General features: G+C 45.3%; 1 protein-coding gene across 1 annotated transcript; it reads right to left on the reverse strand.

Annotated features, from left to right (window-relative positions):
• Positions 1-812: 812 nt before the first annotated feature.
• On the reverse strand, positions 813-23,640 carry HPD (4-hydroxyphenylpyruvate dioxygenase). The gene is made up of 14 exons (XM_006123311.4): positions 23,563-23,640; positions 23,298-23,324; positions 21,592-21,654; positions 18,929-19,033; positions 18,055-18,097; positions 16,810-16,892; positions 16,114-16,203; positions 15,272-15,375; positions 13,789-13,866; positions 8,964-9,126; positions 8,371-8,442; positions 6,142-6,264; positions 5,237-5,353; positions 813-3,999 (listed from the first exon to the last, which is right to left on the reverse strand). Exons 1-14 carry the CDS (start codon positions 23,563-23,565, stop codon positions 3,889-3,891), a joined length of 1,182 nt encoding a protein of 393 aa, XP_006123373.1. The 5' UTR covers positions 23,566-23,640; the 3' UTR covers positions 813-3,888.
• Positions 23,641-23,848: the final 208 nt, after the last annotated feature.

The following is a 23,848-nucleotide window of genomic DNA, read 5'->3' on the forward strand; positions in this document are numbered from 1 at the left end:
GAAGTGCATGACGCTCCCTTTAAAGGTAAAGGGAGGGTGCAGTAAAGTAAAAGCGGGGGGAGAAAGGAGAGAGCACGCTGCAGGAAATTGGAAGGGAGTGTGCTGCAAAAACTGGGAGGCCCTCCCCCCAGGCATTCACTTCTCTGCCCCTCAATCAAATGAGTTCAGGCCACCCCCATCTCTGATAACTGCTCTCTCTTCAGCCTGGCCACAGGATGCTTGTTTTAATTCTGCCCATTCTTGAGGGTTACTCCTTTCCCTCTTTGGCACAGGTGGGCCTGAGTGAGTCATGGCCCAGCTGCTTTGCATCCATGCCCATCCCTTACCAGCCTGCCCAGCTGGGGGGCTAGGTCACGGTGCTGGGGCTTACCCTGCTCCACCTGGTGCTGTAGCTGGGAAGTGGGATTGGGGGGCAGGACTTAAACCCTGCCTCCCCCATCACTGCCCACCCTCCCAGGTGGGCCCTGCTGGTTATGCCACTGTTCTGCTCTCAGCTGTTTATGCAGGGGGGGGTTTTCAACTCAAGCATTTTGGGGCTAAATGATGATGCAGTTGGGAGCTGCAGGTGCTTGTTGGCAGAAGTGCCTGCTTATTGTTCCAGTTATAAGGAATCGCTCTTGCCAAATAGGGCCACAGAGACCTGAGCTTGGAATCCCCTGCAGCAACTTTTCCTGTGCGTATCCATGGTGCCAGCCCAGGGGGCAGGAAGACCATGTCTCCTCCACTTGCTGGTGGCATTGCAGGAAAGCAGAACCAAATGTAACAGAGTAATGGGCATAGGGCTCATAGGGGAATGGGCAGTGAGGCCAGAGTGAGATAAACCAATGACAGATCCATTTTATTTCCAGATCAGGTGCTCACCGATGGAACTGGTTGGCATTTGTGTTGTAAGTAAAATCTGATATCCTGGCCCTTGAGTTTCTTCCACTGATGCTCTGGAGCAAATTAACTGCAGCCATAGATGGACACATCACCACTGAACTCAGGAGAGTTGTGTCAGTTTATACCAGGGCTGAATTTGGCCCTGGCTGTAATCACACATTGAACAATGTAAATGCAGGCTCTCCTGGTTATAGACTGACAATGGCTTAACCATCTCGGATGGAAACAATCTTAGCAAGTGGTATACAGTAGCTGCAGAGTGCTGTTTTCTTCCTCTGCTGAAGAAACTGATGCCGCCTCCTTCTAGTCAACCAATTTACCCATATCTGCCATTTCCTTAGACCTTTCTCCCTCTTGGACTATCTATCTCTTTCTGTAACCCATGTTTTAGGGATGGGATCTCCAAGAGAGGGGTGGGGGATAGGGTAGTACTTGACCAGATGTTTTCTCCTGCGTGGAGAGAACAGCCATAGTCAGGACTCTTACTCTGTTCTTGCCTCTACCTGGTTTGCCTGGAGTCAGGTATCACAATACAGGGAAAAATTTTCAAAAGCATCTCACTGAAGGTCAATGGGGCATCAGTTCCTAAGGCATCAGGGCCCTTTTGAAAATTTTACTTAGGGTCAGTCAGTCTTTCGCCCCTGCGGCAGACTGAGAACCCATCTCTCTTTCCCTTTGCTGCTTTTAAGTCTTTTTAGACTAGGAGCCTGCAGAACCACAAATATGCTGGGTATTTTTTTTTTATGTTTCATTAGCAAACAGCTGGAACCACGTAGGGCTTTGATCTGCTCTTTTCGCCATGTGTGGATCTTGCCACATGTGCCACTAGGCTGGTAGCCATCAGCAGGAGCAACAAGCTTCATGCCTCAGTAATTCTTGGATTGTGTGGGCTGGAAGCTTAGAAACTGGGGACATTAAGGTCTACGCTATGGGAGAAAGTTGACCTAAGATATGCAACTATAGCTACTCTCCCATCTGCTTCCCTTGTTCCTCACAACCTAGTGGAGTACCAGGATTGACAGGAGGGCCACCAGCAATTGATTTAATGGGTCTTTACTAGACCCACTAAATTGGGGTGAGCAATAATGGAGCGGCAGTTCACGAGGGTTAACTGCTGCCACTATATTTACCTGCACAGCCACTGGCTGGTGATCATAGCTCCTGTTGGCTGCAGCTCGCCATTCCCAGGCAATGACAGCAGCGGGAAGCAGTGTGGCCAAGACACTGTTTTCTGCAGCTCCCATTGGCTGGGAACAACAATCCCCAGCCAATAGGAGCTGCGATCACTAGTACCTGTGGCCATGCAGGTAAATATAGTGGTGGGGGCATACCATGAGCTAATCACGGTGGACTGGTATTTGCCCACCTGTGCTAAACCAACCCCTGGGAGAGCCATTTCCAGAGCATGAATATCAGGGTAAATGAACATAAACCCAAACTGTAGATCTGGTTACAGAGAGCCACTCTGAAGTCTAATTGCAGTCAGGAACTGATCGTCTTTTTTCCTGCCTCCACCAATCACTCCCTTTAATTCCTCCTCAACTTACTGCATTTACCCCTGGAGTACAGAACACATTTTCTGAGAACGTACATCTGTTAATTAACTTAGGAAGTAAAATTAATTAGACAATAATGATTTCAAAGTTGAATTAAGGCAGAGAGCATATATTGGCAGTTTAGGTTAAATCATATCATAGGAAGGATGTAATTAGCACAAAACCTAGTGTTAGAAACCCAGGAAATTCAAAAGTAGGATTAAATGTAAAAGAAGTCCTAACTTCTTAAGGTATGACATGCAAATAGGGCACCAAATCTTTTTTCTAACCTCTTTACACTTCTTGTACAGTTAACCTTTACTCAAATCTTGTGCCCACACAACATGCAAATAGTTCATTAGGCTTACTGATAGTTTCTCCCTGTTATTCTTCATAACTGAAATTTCTCCCACAGCAGAAACTGGTAACGATTAAGGCACTTAAGTATTTAGCTGCCCAGACTTACTTTAAAGACATCGGGGCTGTGTCTAGACTGGCCAGTTTTTCCGGAAAACCAGCCACTTTTCCGGAAAAACTTGCCAGCTGTCTACACTGGCCCCTTGAATTTCTGCAAAAGCACTGACTTCCTACTGTAAGAAATCAGTGCTTTTTGTGGAAATACTGTGCTGCTCCCGTTCGGGCAAAAGTCTTTTTCTGAAAGACTTTTGCGCAAAAGGGCCAGTGCAGACAGCAGAGATCTCTTTTCCGCAAAAAAGCCCCGATCGCAAAAATGGCAATCAGGGCTTTTTTTGTGGAAAAGCGCGTCTAGATTGGCCCCGGACGCTTTTCCGCAAAAAGTGCTTTTGCGGAAAGGCATCCTGCCAATCTAGATGCTCTTTTCCAAAAATGCTTTTAACGGAAAACTTTTCCATTCAAAGCATTTCCAGAAAATCATGCCAGTGTAGATGTAGCCCTGATGTTTTTTAAATTCCCTCCCCAATGTAGGCAGAGGGCAGAGTTAAGGTTATTATCCCATCTGAATTTATTTTAAAGTTTAAACTTAACAATATGGGCAGTGCATGAATCCTTCCCCACTTCGGGGAGCCTACTCCTCTTTTCCCACTCCTTCTGCCTTTTCACCCACCGGAGACACATTAGCCCTCACTGTGGCTGTAGGAACACTGGCCAAATTGCCCCAAGCACTAGCCTCATCACCACATCTGCTCCAACCTTCTGGCTGGCCTGGCCTAACCTGATGTGCCGGTCCAATGCACCCACCTGGCTCTGGCGGTGAGGTGGAGTGAAGTCAGAGCATCTATAGAGAAAGGCAGAGCCATGCCTAGGTTAGCGGAGACTTAGCCTCCTCTGGCCTATTATATCCACTACCCATGCCAAACTATGAATTTCTCTGATTTAAATGCTTGGTTTTGGGCTAATTACCCAAATTATTGGAGATTTTAAACAAAGATTATATAGGCACTTTCATATATGCCAGAAATTGTGTCTGCTGTCTATCTCTTGCAGAGAAGCTCTAGATGAAGTTAGTTTTTCCATTTGGCGTCAGTACGGTAAGGTTTCCTCTTGCTTCCTGATCAGCTTCTATAGCTTCAAACAAAGACTTGAAATTTCCAGCACCAAATCCCTACATAGAGGAAGAAAAGAACATTAGCTGGCATATGGACATGGCAAGTCAATTTGTTATTTCCAGAGTCTCAGGAGAAGACTAAGCATCAACAAGAGGTTTACATGCAGTAGGACTTCCTTCCCTGCAGACACAGAGCATTTCTGTGTGCCATGGTGCGGATCAGGATGGGGAATTAAAGCCAGGAACTTCTGAGTTCTAAATGTGTTTCTGCCATTGACAACTGCAGTGGTCACAGGCAAGTTATCTAACTGCCCCAGGCTTCCGATTCTCAGCTATAGATCAAGGATGCTATTGCTTATCTATTGTATCTCACAGGAATGTTGTGAGGATTAATTAACTGAAATTTTATGGTGGTACATGCTATATTGGCTTCTAAATATCATTTACAGTGTCAGACCCAGACCAGATTCCATCAAGAATGCAACTTTTTGACATCGATATTAAAATGCTTCCCCTTTTCCTCAGAATAACATTAATCACATCATTCTGGGGTGACAAGGGAGCAGAGCAGGCAAACTCAGGAGAGTCTCTTAGCTAGGTCAGGATCTGGTTCTATCTTTTTATTCCTGGTGTATCTCTCCAGCATGCATAGGCACCAAATAGAGCAATAAAGAGAATTCTCCCCTGAGGGTTAGAAACAGGCTGTTTTCTCCATTGGGAGGTAGCCTCACCAGGCTCTTTTTCAGAGGGAAGAACTTTGCCAAGAGCTATCTTACCCTGTGCTCTGAAGGGGTGAGACATGGATTGCTGGCTTAAGGAAGGAGGTTGGTAGGTAAATGACCTTTGCAACTGCAAACCCTTACAATGGAGATGGCCTGAGCAGGCCAAGGTGCCTTTAAGATGGGAGTTGTCAGTCAGTCAAGAGGAACTCGGAAGTTTAATGTTTCTATTGTTAAAAAAAACAAAAGGGGCTGAGGTGTGGTGGTGCAGCAATGGCATTTCTTACAAAGTGTGGCAGCTCACAAATCCCAGGGGAAGTCCCACGATGCTGCAGGCTGCTGCCATTTTGTGTTGGTTGATTTCTAAGGAACCATGTCTTTGCAGCAGCTTTTGTGTTTTTCCCTGAGCAAAACCACTGTGTGGTCAGAGAAACATGAAACAGAGCCAAAATGGTACTGGGCAAGAATTACTCCTGCCTACTCCAGTGCTTTTTGGCACAGCTGAAAAAAATCTTAATTTTTTTTGTTAAAATCAGCCAGGAAAGAAACTCTCAAGCTCTAAACACTCAACGAACCTGGTGGTTGTGACGCTGTATGACCTCCAAAAAGACAGTGGGTCTATCTTGAACAGGTTTAGTGAAGATCTGGAGCAGGTATCCTTTCTCATCAAAGTCAACTAAGATTTTCAGTTCCTTGGAAAGAAAATCAATAAAATCAGCAGTTTGGAGACTCATGAGAAACTGGAGCTAAATAACCCCTCCCCATCCACCTGAATTTCTCAGCAATATTGTGAAAAGTTTTTTTGATGTATGGTTTGCATGCAAACTAGTCAAGTTGGAATATCTGGAATTTCATTGATTAGGATATGACAAGAAAGGTCAAATGCCAGTCTATGGAGTCAGAGTGTGGTACCCAAATTCTGTCTGCGGTTTCAGGTTACTCTCCACTTCCTTCCTTCCCAAATGATTGTTATGTCATTGGGCTGTTAAAACAACAACCACAATCTGTCCCTGGAAGTGGCTGCATTCTAGTGGTGAAAACAGAAAACAAGGATTTGTTTTCATAAAAAACACAGAGGTTTTGGCCTTGGGCTTTATTTTGGGGAAGAGAAGGGAGGGAGAGGCAGAGTGTTTGAGACATTCCATATGCCAGAATAGCCTATGTCTTAGTGATTTAGGGTACCCACACGGGATCTGGGAGACTGTGCCTCAAGTCCCTGTTCCAAATGGGGTGGAATCGGTCTCTCCGTCCACCCATCCTGGACCTGAGAAATCTTTCTAACAAAATTATCATTGAAACTGATTCATTTTTGTGAACTGTTTCAATTTTGACACATTGGCATGTTCCAATAACAAAAATGTCATTGATAAAATCCTGCCCAGCTTGAGCATGGAAGGAAGAAATCGCAGTCTGCAGAGTGTTATTGAAATGCCAGAGATAACGTTGTTTTGTCCACACAGGCCTTGAGAACCAGACTGACCTCCAGTTTGTCAATGTTTTCCTTAACCTTGATTTTGGCAGATTTCAGCCTCTCTCGCAGTTGCTGGTAGTAGGTGGATGGAACCATCATAAACTCCATGCCTCGTTGTTTCAGGTTTGTGATCTGTAACACAGGAGCGAGATCCATTCAAGTGGTCTGGGTGATTTGCTCACGCCTTTCCCAATGCTGCTGGCTAACGTAGGGCTCCACTCAAAACAGCAAAGTCACTGCTGGACCAAAGCTTTGGTTCTAGAAATGCCAATGGCTGGGAGGAGAAGTTCTGAAGTAGGTCAAGTGGAGCCCATGCAGCCCTCTGAAGCAACGCCAGCATGCAACCTTCCTCGGTTAGCAATAAACAACCACCACATATCTGGCTGCCTGCATGGGTGCTGTAACAGAACCTGTCCATATAGCAGCATTTACATGTCATTAAGAAAAGAACCGGAACAGCTACAAAGATGTTGCAGGAGGAGGGGCTAATGGGTCACACGAGAAGTCTGCTGAATTAGTGGCAAAAAATATAGATTCACACAAGAAATTAGTTGCTGCTAAGACTCCTTTGCTCTAGCCCATCTGATCTGAGTTCTAGATGGACAGGATAGATAACACCAGGAGTTAGCGGCAGCGGAGGCAGGGAGGTGTCTCCCAACAAGAGGGCATATGAACTCTCAGTATCCCAACAACTCTGTGCGTGAGGGAGAGCTAGAGAGAACTTAGGGCTGGCGAAAGAGGTCAGGCTGACAGGCCTGGAGTTTCTAATCATATCAAGTGCAGCATGCACCGTGGTAACATGAGCATCCTCCTCAAAGCTCCCTGCCAATTTGTCTCAACCTTGACCTGGATGTACCACCGTGAAAGGCAAGTCCTTGTGGCCCAGTCTCTGGCCTGTCTGCTGTGACTGCTGACACCGGGGACAGAAAGCATCAATTAAGATGGGGCTTTTGTGATGTGGGATACTGAGCTGAGACCTTTCAGAGAGAGCTATCGAAGAGATGGGTGTGTCTCCGGTGCTGGCTGGGATAGGAGAATGCACAAAAGTCATGCAAAATAATTAGTGAGATGAGGTAGGGGAGGCAAATATCTTTTATTGGCCGCACTTTCTTTGGTGAAAGAGACATGCTACCAAGCTTACCCAGAGCTTTTCTTCAGGTCTGGGAAAGGTCCTCAGTGTTACAGCTACATGTAAGGTGGAACGGATTGTTAAGCATTAGGCGTTATCATGTGTTACAAGAGACCATACAAGGAGAAAGGGGGAGGGTTAACATAAAAATAAAGGTTAGTGGGTTGCGCTGTGAGCCACAATTGCAGAAGCAGTTAAGCAAACTCCTTGGAAACAGCTTTAAAACATTAGCAGTCCCAGATCAGTTCAGTGTTTTGCTCACTGTGCAGTAGCTCAGAGAAAGCCATAGAATCCTAGAACACTAGAACCAGGAGGGACCTTGAGAGGGCATTGAGTCCAGTCCCCTGCCCTCATAGCAGGGCCCCAGGGGTGGCCCATGCGTATAGGCAGTCGCCTAGGGTGCTGCGTTAAACAGGGTGCCCAATGATGATGTCACGCCATTGAGGGCTGTGGAGGCAGGGGCGCCCATCGCGCATTCAGCCTGGGGTGCCAGCTGCTAGCAGCCCACCTCAGGCCGCCCCTGCAGGGCCCAGTACCATCTAGCTCATCCCTAAAAGATGCCTATCTAACCTGCTCTGAAATATCTCCAGTGATGGAGATTCCACAACCTCCCTAGGCAATTTGTTCCAGAGTTTGACCACCATGACAGTTAGGAACTTTTTCCTAATGCCCAAGCTAATCCTCCCTCGCTGCAATTTAAGCCCATTGCTTCTTGTCCTATCATCAGAGGCCAAGGAGAACAATTTCCCCCGCTCCTTCTTGCAACACCCTTTTAGATACCTGAAAACGGCTCTCATGTCCCCTCTCAGTCTTCTCTTTTCCAAACTAAACAAACCCAATTCTTTCAATCTTCCTTCATAGGTCATGTTCTCTAAACCTTTAAACGTTCTTGTTGCTCTTCTCTGGACCATCTCCAGTTTCTCCACATCCTTCTTGAAATATGGTGCCCAGAAATGGAAACCAAACTCCAACTGAAGCCTCATCAGTGCAGAGAAAGCAGAGGATGAAGGGCACTGCTACCGACAGTGACTTGAAAAGCTTAGGCCACATATTGGATTTCTTTTAATTTTTATTTAGACTCATTAGCAGCATTAAATTGTCAAACTTACAGCAGTAATAATGTCGGAGGTATTCAGAGCAATGTGCTGGACCCCGGCTCCTCCATAGTATTCAACATATTCCTATAAAAAACCAGCACATGTAATTAGTGCAGAGGTTTCTGGGCTCTGGTTCAACCCTTGTGCATTTTTCTAAGTTGCTTTTATGCTTAAAAACAAACAAACAAACAAAAAAAGCAAAAGCAGTTGCTGCTCAAACCAGGGTCTTGCCCCTGGCCCATCCACAAAAATAAAAAATTTAACTCACAGGTGTTTTACTAGTGAAATATGAGAGCTAGACGATAACAGCAAAACCAGGCTGAGTGCAAGCAGCTTCCCTGTTTGTCTAACAGTTCTTTGCTCTGTTACAACAGATCTATTGAATAAGAAAAGGCAACTTTCACAAAGTCACTTTCTGGACCAACACTGCAGGTTTTCAGCCAGGTATAAGTTCAGTGGGACATTGCCATCTAGTGTAAAAAGCAGGCACAGACTCGCCAGAGCATCTTGTCACTGTCATTTCCGTGTGTAACGCTGTGCAGGACCACAGCCCCATGTGGAAATAATCACCTTCATGTCAAGACCCAAGTGTTATGAATACTGACCTGAATCTGGGACTTTTTCTTGCCCAATGCTGGCTCGTTTATGGGCATTTTTATGGTCTCTTCATAGTTGGCAACCACAATGGAACGGAGGGAGCTGAACTGTGTGTACAGTTGTTTATCATCCACAGACCAGAACCGATGAAACAGAAGGTTCTTCTGGTACCTGCCCGGGAAGAGAAAAGGCAGATTTCATTCCCCTGTGAGCCCACGCATAACTTCTGAGAACTCTGTTCTTCAACACTGGTGAGTTTCTGTCTCTAGATCAGTGTTTCCCAATTGGTGCTCTGGGGAACCCTGGGGTTCCATGAAGCAAAACTAGGGGTTCCATGAGAAGCCGGCGCTTCCCTGACTCCTCTGAAAGACAAAGAGCTGGCTAGCGAGCGGAGGCATGGGCAGCGAGCTGTATGGGCTCGCGGTGCCCATACTCCACCAATATTTGGAACTGGAGCGAGCCTCTGCTCCCCGCACACGTCCTCCCACCCCGATCCCAGAGCATCTCTCCCCTGTTCCCGTGCCCATCCCTGCCGTGCGCAACCTTCACTGAGCTTCCCCTTGCTGGCTGCTGCTGCCCTGCACAGCATGCTCAAACTGGTAGGCAGGGAGATGCCCGGGCATGACGTAATGTCACGGCCCAGGATTTTAAAACTGCTGGGCGCTGCATTGCGGGTTCAGAGTCCAGGGACGGAGCGCAGACTCCAGCCCCACAAAGTGGAAGGCAGAAGGTAGGGGAAGGGGAAGGGCTGGGAGAGGAAGGGGCTTGTGCGGAGGGGGAGGGGAGGGCACCAAAGGGACAGGGTAGAGGAGAAACAAATGCCAGGGGACCAAGTGCAGACAATGAGGAAAAAGGCAGGAGGGGAGATGTCAGTGGGAGGGGGACAGGGTGATGCTGGGAGGGAAGAGGATAAGGGCACTGGGGGCTAGAGAGGAGACGGGGAGGTGCTGGGAGAAGGTTTGAAAGAAGGGGTGGGCATGAGGGAGGCCAGGATGGAGCAAGTCATGTGTGAGGGCACAGGGGCATGAGGGGAACAGGGGCAGAGGGTGGTGAGGGGGTGGGCATCAGGGAAAAAGAGGACAAAGGAGGTAGGGGCAGTGAGGGAAGAGGAAGGCACCAGGAGGGTGCTGGGCTAAGGGAAGGTGCAGGTGCCAGGAGATTCTGGGGGTGAAGCAGAAGGGCAGACACCTGCAGGGGAGGGACCAGCACCAGAGGAGAGAGGCAGAGCAGGTTTGTAGAGGGAGGTGTTAGAAGAGGGGATGAGGAGGGGTAGCTCACATGATCAGAGTGGGGCTACTTGAGGAGTGGGCACAGGGAGGAGAGAATGGCTGGTGGAGGGGGCAGGTTGCAGGAGGGCTGAGGGCAGTAAGAAGGGCAGGAGTCAAGACAGCAGAGGAGGGTGAGGAATGGGGGGGCAGCAGGCACCAGGGGAGCTGATGGAGCAAGGGGAGGAGACATGGCAGCAGAGAGAAAAGGTAAAGGTTTAAAAATATTTATTAATAACTTTGGTGCCACAGTGGCACATCCAAACAAGCCACATGAACTCAGTACTGGTGCACAACACAAAATTCATTCTGCTTATGTGAGGAAACGCCAATCTACACTGGCGGTTTCTTGCACAAGAACATCTTGCACAAGAGTTCTTGTGCAAGAACACGTCCACACTGCCATGTACCAGCTGTGCTTTCGAACAAGAGCATCTATGGCAGTGTGGACGCTCTCTTGCCCGAGAAAGTGCTGATGGCCATTTTAACCACAGGGCTTTCTTGCGCAAGAAATTCATGTTGCCTGTCTACACTGGCCTCTTGCACAAGAACAGTTGCACAAAAGGGCTTATTCCTGTGCAGGAGCATCATAGTTCTTGTGCAAGAAGCCCTGATTTCATACATGAGAACTCTGTCCCCTGCTCCCACCAGTACATATGGGACCACATTAGTGAGGCTTGGGGGGGTCTTTGGAGGGTTGTTCGGTTTTTTTTGCATCTCTCTTGTGTGGCCCCAACAGACTTTTCTGTGGGTCAGTGACCCTTGACTCAAAACAGGTTCCTCACCACTCTCATAAATAGAGACAATGCTAAAACTTTTTGAGATTGACATAATATTGTATTTAAAACTGAAGCGTGGCCAACAAGCCCCCATCTCACTGCAGCATCATAACACTCCTGCACCACCTGACCCCAAATCTGTTTCCTGAGCCAGTCATACTCACAACCTTCTTGCCCTGAGTCCCTCACATATCCAGCCCAAACTCCTGCACCCTCACATCCACAAGCCCTGGCTTGCTCAGCACCCCAACCTTCCACCTGAACCCAACACTCCCCAGCCTACAGCCCCTTCCCTCAGCCAACATCCCCTTCTCCTGCAGCCAGATCCCCTCCCAGAGCTTGTACTTCTCACCCTTTCCCACACCCAAATCCCTCATTCCCACCCCAGACCTCCTGTCTCAACCTAGTGAGAGTGTATAAGGGCTGGGGATAGCAAGTGATGGAGAGGAGGGGAACAGAGCAGATGATGCCTCAAGGAAGCGGGGTGGGGGTCTTGGGGAAGGAATGTGATTTTCATGCATTTGTGGGATTTTCATGAATTGGTGGGTCCCTCTCCCCCGCCCCTCCCTTTTTTTTGCTTGACAAACCTAGGGGTTCCTTGAAATTCTGAAAAGCTGAAAAGGGTTCCTCAGCCAAATAAAATTGGGAAACACTGCTCTAGATTAATAGAGTAAAGAAGATAGTTTCACCCTCATTTGCCAGGGTTAACCCCTAAAACTTTTTGGCTTTCATAGGGCATGCCAGCATATTCACAGGACAACATTTCCTTGCCACGACGGCATCTCACCACTTGAAATCAATGAATAGTGCATCATCTTCTGGCAGGGCTGAATGGGACCCACTCCAAACAACTGTCATTTATACTCGCTCTGCCTTTGTCTGTTGTAATTCAGCAGCTTTCCATGTGACTGACAAAGCCCTCTGTCAAAGTCACCTGATAATGGTCTTTGCTGATTAAATAAACCCAAAACTTACTTTGCTTTAACTCTTTCAGGAATGTAGGGGGAAAGGGTATATTTATGATGGGTCTTTTGGTGACTTGCTGTGTTATGCTGAGAGTTACTTTTCATGGGCTTCCTCAGGCTACTGTCTTTCTTTGAGTCAATGGCTGTTGGTTCCCTTATGTGATTCAGATGTATAAAGGAGTTTTCCTTCATTTTGAATATAATTTACTTTTTTTCTTCAGAATTATCTTCTGATATATGCATCCAGATCAGAAATAAATGAGCCAATTACATGAGGACATTAGCCTAAAATATGACACACCCAGGTTCAATTCTCCACAGTGACATAGGTTTCCTATATGATCTCAGATAATTCCCTTTGGGTTTGTCTACACCAGTATTTCTTAAACTATGTTTCATGGAACACTGGTGTTCCATGAACAACTCACAGGTGTGCCACCACCTCTTCTTTGATTGTGTTACTTCTTTGTTTTTGTCTTTTTTTGTTTGACATCAATTTTTTTTTGAAGGAAATTTTCATAGGTGTTCCGCATAAAAAATTATTGTTTGGTGTTCCGTGGCCTCAAAAAGTTTAAGAAACACTGGTCTACACAGTGTGGCTGAGCACATCTGAAGGACATGATTTGTAAAGTGCATTAGCATGTTGCACTCTAAACACCCCACATAGAGCCTACTGTTATGCTGTAAAAAGTTACTGGTTCATGCATTAATGTAAGATTATGTGAACTGAGTTTCTTTTAGACCACACCAGCTGGCTCTACATGGTGCAGTCAGAGCACTTTACAAATCACACCTCTCAGCACTGGTTAGATCAGGCCCTTTAAGATCTTTATGTGTCACAGGCAATATCTACACTTCTGAGCAATGTCAACCTAAGGTACGCAACTCCAGCTACATGAATACCATAGTTGGAATCAATGTACCTTAGGTTAAATTGCTGTGAGGTCTCCACTGTGGGGCAGGAGGGGGATTGACGGGAGAAACTTTCCCATCATCCTTTACCTTTGTTGTTCCAGAGAAGTACTAGAGTCAATGACTGATCGGTGGTCAATTTAGCAGGTCTTCACTAGACTCAATAATTGACCCTGGGGGGACTGATTGCTGTCTAAGTAAGTATAGACATGCCTTCAGTTTCCCATCTGGACAATGGAGATAAAGGTTGGACCTCCCTGGTCTGGTACCCTTGGGACCTGACCTGTCCCAGATGAGGGATTTTAATGAACCAGGGGAGGTCATTTCTGGTCCCCCTGCCACTGGCCCCTTCCAGCCTTGGCCCAGCTCCCAGACCACTGGGAAACTGCATTGCCATGCACCGTATTCCTCGCCACACTGACAGCATGCTGCCCTGCCAGCCTGCAGGGGTCCCAGCTGCTAACCCTCCATTGGGATTCTCTGGTCCTAGAACAACTATGGTCTTGCCTGCTTGAGAGAGGTTCAACCTGTATTAGCACTTCCTTGCCTCACAGTGGTGTTGTGAGGATAAATACGTTAAAGATTGTGAAGCACTCTGGGATCGCCTCATAAAAAGCAAAGAAGTAGTATTCTGTGAGTCTAGCCAGTGCATTGCACTCCTCTTAATCCTGCAGCACCCTGGCTGGCCCTTGCACTCTTGAGAGCCATGTTGGAATACAGCCCTGCTCCCATGAAAACCAAGGTGTACTCCCCCCGCAAAAGAACTGAGTGATGTGTGAAGTGTCCATCACCAAAACAGCAGCGTTAATTAAATAAACAATGTTAAACAGCAACTGAACAGTGTTGTTAACTGAGAGAATTGCTCAAGTGGCTCTGTTTGGAATGTTGTTTTCTGAATGTTACCAATCTCACCATTCTGTTACAGGGACCATCTGCAGATCTGGCTGGTTCCCCACCACGTGGTCAATGAAATTCAGTTTGCCACTTGGTCTGGGAAAGAAAGACCAGGTCAGTTTTCATTTAAAAAGTGGCTGGCATAGATGCAGGTAGTAGAAGCTTATAAAATACAACCAGTGCCATCAAAACAGGTTCCAATGAGAAGGAACCAGGGTCCCACTAAGGTTTGCTCTTCTGTTCCTAACACGCAACTCCTACAACTCATACTTCATGCCAAAGAGATAAAACACAACTCAAACTCTTGGTAAAAAATCTCTGGGGGAAACTTCTTCCTGACCCTGGACTTGGGTTCAGACACAACTATTGGCAGTGTAATATTCTATCCTGTTGGCTGGTCGCTCACATGTGAGGTCATGTCACTCCCTAGAGTGTGAGTTTTGGGGGGAAGAGAGTCCAGCATCCAGACTGTGTTCTGAATTTTCCATCTTTTCTCTCTCTTCAGTGAGCTGAACCAAACCCCAGAATCCAGTCATCTTACACATTTGGGGTGGGGTAGCAATGCTGAGCCAGATGTCAATATTGTGATTCAGGCCTGCAATGCACACCTTGTACACACTAGGTTGCAGGTCAGGCTCCTCTACTGGATTTAGCTGGGCTACAGAGCCTTCTTCCCAGGAAGGTTCACTGGAGACGTGTCATAGGGAAGATTTTTTAACGTGCTGTCAGGAATGGCTGTAGTGAACTCAAGTTATGTTGCATGAGGCACCATCTAGTGGCTGAATCATAGAATGTAGCCTCAGAGAGGTAGCTGTGATAGGCTGAATCTATACTAGTCTGAGCAGCTCAGCTTATGGCATGCAACTCCAGTTACAGAGCAAACACTCCTGTCAGCTTCCCTTACGCCTCGCTAGAGCAGGAGTACCAGATGCCAGTGGGGACATCCTCTGAGTTCAATTTAGTGAGTCTTAGCTAGACTCGCTAAATTGAACTCCAGAAGATCAATCGCAGCAGGAGCAATCTTCCTTTTAGCGTAGACAAGGCTTTAGTCTGTATCTGCAAAAATGGAGTCCTGTGGCACCCTAGAGACTAACATTTATTAGGGCATAAGCTTTTGTGAGTAAAACCCCTTCATCAGATGAACTGGAGTTTACAGAGGCTTTCCATTACAAGGCTAATCTTAAATTTGACCAAGTTTCACTTTGAGTTTTCAAATGCATATGAGCCTGGAAGTCCAGACATAATTGGGAGGTGATAGGCTCCAGAGAGAAGACCTTTGCATGAGACCATGCAAAGCAGAATGCTCGTGTTTGGCTCAGCTCTCGCTCAAGCTCACATCTATTGCATTCGGACAGCCCAGCCTCTGAATTTTTCACTGGACCACACAGAAAGTAAAGCACTATGATTAAAGGACCTAACCTTGCATTCTTTATTCAGCGAAGCTAATGGGAGTTTTGTGTGAGTATGAACTGCTAGATCAGGCCCTGCACAATGTACTTACAGGTTTGGTAACTGTGGGTCTTTGAAGAGAGGAGTCTCAAAGCCAGGTAAGAAGAGTCCTTTGTAGTTGATATTTTCTATTAATGTGTGTGTTGTATCTCCATACTAGAAGTGGAGAAAATGGGTAACATTGCAAATATTGTTCCTCTCCAAAAATTGTGAGATAATCCAATAACTGTTCAATAAACACCTGACTTGTGCCTTGCAGTGGGTTTGAAGTGGTCCCACAAGCCTCTTTCCTTCCCAGCTCCCCACTGTTAGGAGCTCCTATTGCCAAGAGACTGGCGAGAGGCCAATTCGACACTGTTTCTGGCTAGGATTGGAAAGACGAGCTGGAAATCTGACAAGGCAGCTAGTTCCCAGATTGGCAGACCCAAGAAGTTCAGAGGTGCTTCCAAGCAACTGGATTCTTATCAAACCTAATCTGAATTTGGAACCCTTTCAGGTTCACCAGGTATGAACAGTGGCTAATTGCTGGGCGATGGAAGGGCCTCTGATGCCCAAGTGCTTCCTAGTACTGGGGATGTTAAAATGTGTGTAATTAAGTAACTGTAAGTAATCACTGAAAAATTCAGCAGTTACATGGTTACATTCAGGATGGCAGTCAGCTTGTTAGGAGCCAGCGTGTGCAAAGAGCCAGCTTTTAAGCAAATACCAGTGCGTACCCGCTACTGCCTGCCCCTACCCTTCACAGCCCTCAGTGTGGATAGGCCTGTGACTCCCTGGAAGCCAGTGTGCTGGCTCTCCACATGTACCAGGAGCCTGGGTGTAACCATAAAAATTAACCAATGGCCTAGCACATGTTGCTTTCAGGAACAGACACGACTCTTTCCTCATGCTTACCGTCTGGATGACTGCAAATTTCACTTTCCCATCTTTGTCTTCCTCTACCCAGGGCTCTTTCACTATCACTGCCCCACGCTCTTTTGCTTTCTGTGAAAGAGAACAGAAGACTTAAGAATTGTCATGCTAGAAAAGACCTGTCACCCCTGGTCATCTGTCTCAAGTGTTGGCCAATGGAATCTCCCAATCCCATCTCCATGGAGTCACTTTTCAGAGCAGAACTGCACCTCTGAACACTGTGAGGCAAATTCATGTCCTAGCAGATGGACACTCTGCTGCATCGTCTTCTGTTTTTCCAGTGTCAGCATCTGCTTCAGTACAGTAGCTGCAATTATGCACATGGCAAGAGAGCCCCTCAGACTTTTTAAATAGTTAAACTAACATTCTCTACATGGACAACAAGGAGTCTGGTAGCACTTAGACTAACACATTTATTAGGGTAATATTAGATCATAAGCTTACCCTAATACATGTGTTGGTCTTTAAAGTGGCACCAGATCCTTGTTTTTGCTGAAACAGACAAACAAAGCGCCCCCTCTGAAACAATCTACCTGGAGTACTTAACCCTGCAAGACCAAGAGATGTTAAACTGTGCTGGGTTGGCCATTTCAATACTGGTCTTGCCTCAGTGCATGGGGGCTTTCTGAGGTCCCTTCCAGACATTTTTTTTGTGATTCTTTGTTTTATATCATTTACCTTCACAATGAAGTCACAATCCTCGATTTCAAATGCAATGTCTTTCACTCCATCTCCATGCTTCACCAAGTGCTCTCCCATCTCTGTGCAAAGTGAAAGAGGATGTGTATGTGTGAGTGACTTGAGGGACTTTTCATTTGCTGTGCCTGACAGATCACGCACAGAGCACATTGACAGACAGCAAAAGTGGCTGGGCTGCTTGCCTATGGCTGGCTGCTTTGCCTTGCATGAATGGCTTCTTCCTCCGGATTAGCTGCAGGCGCCTGAGAGTTTTCAAAATGTTTAATATTTATTTGGCAGGTGTGAGAATTGCACATGACACAAAGCAAGTGACTTGGCACTAGATTGGCATGGGTTAGGTGAGAGCAGGATCAGCCACAGTTATAATTACTCCTTACTCACTTGAGAATTCAAAGTCCTCTGCTTACAGGGAAGCAACAATTTCAATTTATGGGACTCAGTTCCCTGAGTTTCAGGATGGGAATGACTGGCTGAGTAGCAACAGGAGCACACACTTTTGCCTGGGTGCCCCATATCATTTTACTGTAGCAATCCCTTGGCCTTTTTTCTCCCTGCCCCCACCCAATTGCCTTGTCTGCTTTGTTACTGAAAGTCACGTGTAAGCCTTTTGGGGCAGAGGCCTTGTCCTCTCTGCTGCACTGTCAGGTGCCAGCAGAGCTTTCGCTGTTGTAAAATAATCATGCACAATAACAGCCAACATTGTTCCCTTATTGTGGGTGTGCTGGGGAGGAGGGCGCGTGTTTTCCACAAGAGGATCAGCTTGGACTTCAGGGAGGGGATCAGAGCAGGTCAGAAGGCTAATGACCTTCTGTGCAACCCAGTAAAAGTATCAGCTGGCTTGATCCCAATTCACAGCCGTGGTGCCATCTGTAACCCACTGAGAAGAGACTGCTTTGTAAGGAAAGGATATCCAGCCACACATGTTAGAGAAAGAAGGGTTCTAAGAGCCTGGGTCTGCTCCAAAGACACCTACTGCTGCTGCTGGCAGCTGTGTAAACAGGGACTGGTAGAAAGTAGGCAGGAGGAAATAGCTCCTGCCCCTTTTTACTTCCCACAAGCAGCCCCTGCAGGGCAGGAAAATAAATGGGCCCAGTGAGAGCACAGTAGGAAAGACAGAGGAGGTCAAGTCGTGGAGCCTTCATGTGGGTTCCCTGTGCAGATTGCAGCCCAGAAGGTTCAGCTGCTCACAGGCCTTTATCATCTCTGATGAGTATTTTCATTTACCTCTGTTTTCAGGGTTGAGAGCAGATGAGAAGACAAATATGATCTGAGAATTAAGCAGAACATTAGAGATTATTTGCAGCCGGATACAGTTCGTGGGAAAGGAGGGTTTCATTTGTGCCTAAGAGGTACATCAAAAGCATGTATGTGTTTTTATTTACATAAATGCTAATGAACACTTATGCAATATTCAGCCATCTCCTATTTAAAATATCCCGGCACGCTTGGCATTGCTCTGTTACAGACTGAGATGAACTCCTGCTGACCTGATTCAAACAAAACTCCCACTGAAATCACCGGCTCTGCCGGCGGACAGGCAAGGAAAGACCACAGGACTGGCCTGCGAACCACTCGAGAGGAGAAGGGCTCTTTTGGGGCCAATAATCAGAAAACTGTAAAAATATCAGTCCTTGGGCTGGAAGCTGAGCCCTCAGCCTCAGTCCTAGCTGAGGAAGCAACTGTAACAGGTACACTGCCTCACAGGACAGCACCATGCTAATGGGCTATTCCAAATGGCTTCCAGGACTGAGGCAGTTTATTTTAATGTGACACACTGGAATTCAAAATGTGACCAGCCTGCCTTTGTCCAGACAAAAAGACCAAGCATCGCATGCAAATTAACTTGGGCATTCGCCCCCTCCCCTGACCGTGTGATGCCATTGGGCAAATTGAGGCACATGGGTTACATCATGTGGCCAAACTAATAGGGAGTCCGTCTCAAAGGCAGGGTTGGAGCTCCTGGTTCTTAGAACATCATCTCTTCTCTCACCTCATTTAAAACAACTGAAAACAACACTTTATTATTCCCCTCAAGCTGCTACCAGAGTAGGAGCATCACGCTTTTGATAGCGCTTAAAGTATTCTTCAGCGAGCTTACCTTGTCCTGCTTTATTACATGAGACACCACTTCTCTGCTGCCAGTTTCCAGGCCCCTGTAGGCCAGTTCTTCAAATCCCATTTTGTTACAATAAAATGAGGCAGCCTTTGAAATACATGAACACACATTAGGACCACTTCCTCATAACACTTTTTTCCATACCAGCACTCTCCAAAGGACAGCTTTACAGCATCACCCACGGGCCCCACCCTATAGCGAACAGCTAATGTGCACTGTCATCCAGCTGTTGAATGATTTGAAACATGCTTCTTAAAGTAACATCAAACTTCCCTTTCTATATGGGCCTGTAATATTGCACAAGAAAACCCTTGTTTGTGCATCTTAAGCAGATAACGACACATGGTGATGCTACAAGCATAGCACAGCTATTTTCAGTCTGTGGACCCCTACGGATCCACAGACCAGGTCTTAAGGGGTCCGTGAAAGGTTGTTGTTACCACAGAATAATGGTTTTCAACCTGGGATTTATGGAGCCCCCAAAAGGTCTGCAAACTACATCTAAGATTTCCAAAGAGGTCCACACCTCCATCTGAAATTTTTTAGGGACCTGCAAATTAACTTAGATCTTTTACAGGTTCAAATCAAGTATTTCTGTACTGTATTTCAAGTATTTCTATACTTTGCTATACACTGCTCTATTTAGCCTGCTGCTTTTTAGGCCCTGACTTAGGCTGTCCAAGTGTCAAGCTTTCCCCTTGTGGCTGGGTCTCTAACTGGATAATGTGATGGTCACAGGATGCAGCAACTGATGGGTGATTTGATGCCAGGAGCAGTCACATGACTAAAAGTTGATCCTCTAAACCCTTATGGGGCAGTAGGTGGTGCTGAGGTCCGAGAGAACCAACTCAGCTGGGCTTACACCACACACAACAGCAGAGATGGCAGCTACGGAGGGCTGTGTCACACTCAGCACAAGGCCAGCAGCCACGAGCAAGGACGGTGGATATGACTGGGGCAGTGGAGAACAATGTGCGTGCATAGCAGCTGTTTCTGTTCAGAACTGTGACCTCTCCTGCAGGGTGGGAGTAGGTCTAGTGCTGAGTCCCAGGGAGGCAGGAGCCACCAGCTAACTCACACACAGTTGAACAATTGTCCAGTCAGTGTTGAGTAACACTCTGGATAGCCTTAGGGATGCTCCTTCTGCACTCTCTTTGACACACGCACTGGCACAGACAGACTGGTAAAGGTCTCATGTTCCAGTCCGCCAATGGCCCCTTTGCATGCATACATTATTATTTAGCGGTCCCTTTGCACGTATAGCCCTGAGCATGACAGGCACTGCCTGGTCCCTAATAAATGAGGGATTCAGTCCAATTCAGTGTTCTACCCCCTTTGCACAGATGCTCAAGAAGGCTCTAAGAGATACTGCCTGAGACAGGCAGAATTCTGGGCTCCATAGGCAGGCGTCACAAGTCTCAGACTCAGTTGAACCCCAAGCTGGGAAGTTTGCAATTCTTTATCTGGGTATGTTCACTTGTTCTGTTGTCTTGTAACAATCCTCTCCTCTATGGGAAAGATCCTGTTGAAGGCAACTGTGGTTTTCAGTGGAGTCTTTCCAATCATTTGCAGTGATTCACACATTTTTAAATACGTTCCTGCACCTGCTAAGTGAGCTTAATCACTATGCTGGAGAAGAAAAGACTCAAGGCTATACTGCAAACCTTGCTGTAAATGGCATGGTAAGGAGTCTGGTAGCAAAAGGGCAGATCATAATGTGTTCTTACAAAGTCTAACAGCAAAAGAACAGGTTCTGTGATTTTTTTAAAAATGAAATGGCTTATTTTGAAACGAATGTTTTCCCTTTTAGTTACAAAGACTGCAATATCAGGCTTATGTAGGAGAATTAGAAAGTGGGAATAAATAGCTGGGAATAAATAGGATCGAAACTGACTACCCTTTTCCAGGCTGAATGTACGTTAATTCAATGAATACTGAAATATAAGTGAACTTTTTATTATCCTTTCCATGAACCTGAGATGTTACTAAGAAAAAGAATTGGGTTTCTAAACTGGAAGGATTTTTAACTTGCTAATGTCATTTTAACATGGAATGATACAGCTGCCGGGCCAATCAGCAAAGACTGATATCTTATCACTTTGCAAACAAGACTGTCACACAATGCCTCCATCTAATGGTCTCACAAAGGCCTGGAGATAGGGACTTGGCTGGGGAAGCAGCAGGAACTATGTTTTTGTGAGGGTTTTTTTTATATTAAACAGGTGCCACTGCAAATCTCTTGTGTGGTTTCATATAATGTATTTTGGATTTTCTAAATGCCCACGAATTTAGGAAGACAAATGTTTACATGCAAGTCCACACAATTTGGTGCCCTGTCTGCAATGTAAACAACACTGTTGCATAATGATGGTCCAAAGACCATGCTGGAAGAACATACTACTGAACAAAAGTGCTGTAACACCTCCATCTGCGCAAAATCACCAGAGCCAGCCTCTAAGGGAATGTTAATTGAATGCAGATCCCCAGGACAATCCAGAAATCACATGGCAGACCCTCCCCTCCTGACAGCCAATAGCAAAGGTGGATTACAGTATGCCCCTGTTCTTCAAACAGTGATAGCGTACAAAAAATGATCCAACTCCCATACTCACAAGCAGAGGCAGATGTGACTTTTACCTACATACCTGCTTAGCATTTCCAACCCAGAATGTGAGAGAGTGGAAGTGGAGAAATTTGCCTCCTTCAGGCTAAATGGAAGGAAGAAGAGTTAATATGAACCTACAGGGTTTTGGGTCTCACTTTAATGCTACACTTTTAAAATGACACTGTCTCTATTTTAGCAAGTAGTGGGTCAGACCTAGATTGGTATAGCTAGAGAAACTTGGTGTGATTGCACATTTATCATTTGAAATAATAAAACTGTGGAAAGCACAAATCTGAGACTAGGGTTTTATAAAAATATATACTCAAGATATCTGAAATAAACCACTTTTGAAGGCTGAAAATAATTCAAAGTATTCCTACATCACAGGTTTTCTGAGGAGTCCCTAGAGAGCTCTGATGTTTGCTGGGCACTGACCCCCAGAACACTGGACTTTGAAAAGGCCTGGGGGGAGGGGGGGGCTGTTATATATTCCAAGCAAAACAATTAGTTTGTCTTCTAACCATTCAATAGTAATTTATCTAAAAATAAAGCCACTAAAAACTTATGTATAATGACCAGGGTAAATATGGCCTAACTGGATCAAATCACAGCACCCTCCAAACATGCTCTGGAGGAAAAATACCAGTGTGGATGAGAGAGATGCTAGTAAAATATTCACAAGACAGGAAGGAGCAAAGTTGGACAAAACATTTCCACGGGTAATCTGCAGAGTGGTTCTTTCCTTCGGGATTCTGGAAAATAATCATTCAGGAGTCTCTGATGGAGAGAACACACAGCAGCCGATCTGCTCAGTCATAACTTTGTCACTGAACACAAAATACCTGATTCTGTTCTCCCAGCCTTGTAAAGTAGGAGTACTTTCACTCGTCAATTAAGTCACATGTAAAACCAGTTCAAGTGAGAACAGACACAAGCCAATGGATGAATTGTTCTCTTATTACACTGATTATAATGAGGATGAGTTACAGAGAATAATGGAAAATAGACTTTGTGCCACTGGACAAATAACCCACTCAACTGTATGGATCCAATATGAGTTTGTTAACCTTGTTACGTTAAAGATTAATTCTCATCAAGGAAAGCTCTTACTCAACTGCAAATGTGGGTCCAAGCCACAGTTGGGGAATTTAACAAACTTTTTTGAAGTATTTCATAACATTATTTGGTCAAACACTACTTTAATAAACAGCTTTTCTATCTTACTTATGATTTGATATCTACTTTCTCCTGTCTTCTCATTTGTAATCACTATTAATTATTTGTGCATATACTTTATATAAAAGATAATGCATTAAGTAAACTTATGTTATACGGGATAGCATTTAGCAATTAAACATCATTATGCTATACAGATCAATATTTTAAAAAAAGTTTGTTTGAAACAAGTTTTTAAAATATATTTACAGTTTTTATTGAGAAATAATAAATTGTGCTTATCTCTAGACTTGGAAGAGTTTGATCTTAACTGGTAATGTCAGTAATCTTACATTTCTCCTTCCCCCAAAAAAGCGAAGAAAAAAGATCTGCATCATTAACTGCAACTTACAGAAAAGGAGAACTCTAAATATAAACTGTGTTCCAACACTATAAAACTGGAGCCCCTTCAGACTTTTAATCCTACCTAACCATCAATGTAGAAGACATTTATAATATCAGTGTTGCACTAATAGTACCAGTCTTTCATTGGAGGGAACATAAACCCATTCCATGCAATTGTATTCTTACCTTTTCTCCTTTGTCTGTGTAAGTTGTCTAAAGAGATAAATTAAAAAAATGTACATTAATCACCAGAAAACTAGTCCATCAGGTCACTTTTTAGAAAATAAGTGTTCTGAACTGCTTTAAACAGATAAATTAAATAGCCCAGCTTTTCAAAGCACAAACAGTACCCTGAATAACTGAAGACAAACCTATACAAACACAGTGAGAGATTAGCTCATTTACCCCCAATAATGTGTTGCCAGCAAATTTTAAAAAATCTCAACCTCACCATTTTTGTAACCTGACAATGTGGTAGCCCCAAGAGACAGTCAGAGTCTTTCTATGTATTTAATATAGCAATGGGAAGAGAGAAAGCCCCTCCCTGACTCCACCCTTTCTATCTTGTAAACTAAATGATTTACTTGGTTTGAATCATTCTGCCATGGGCTCAGAAATGATAACATGGAGTTCATATTTATGTTGAAAGAAAGAAAAACTGTTTACAAATTCTGAGCCAAGGGTCCAGGTTACTTTAGCTGCAGCTTATCTGTGAATCAAATTATCTAAGGAAAGTC

This window comes from Pelodiscus sinensis, chromosome 15 (assembly GCF_049634645.1).
Source record: "Pelodiscus sinensis isolate JC-2024 chromosome 15, ASM4963464v1, whole genome shotgun sequence".
NCBI classification, from domain to species: Eukaryota; Metazoa; Chordata; order Testudines; family Trionychidae; genus Pelodiscus; species Pelodiscus sinensis.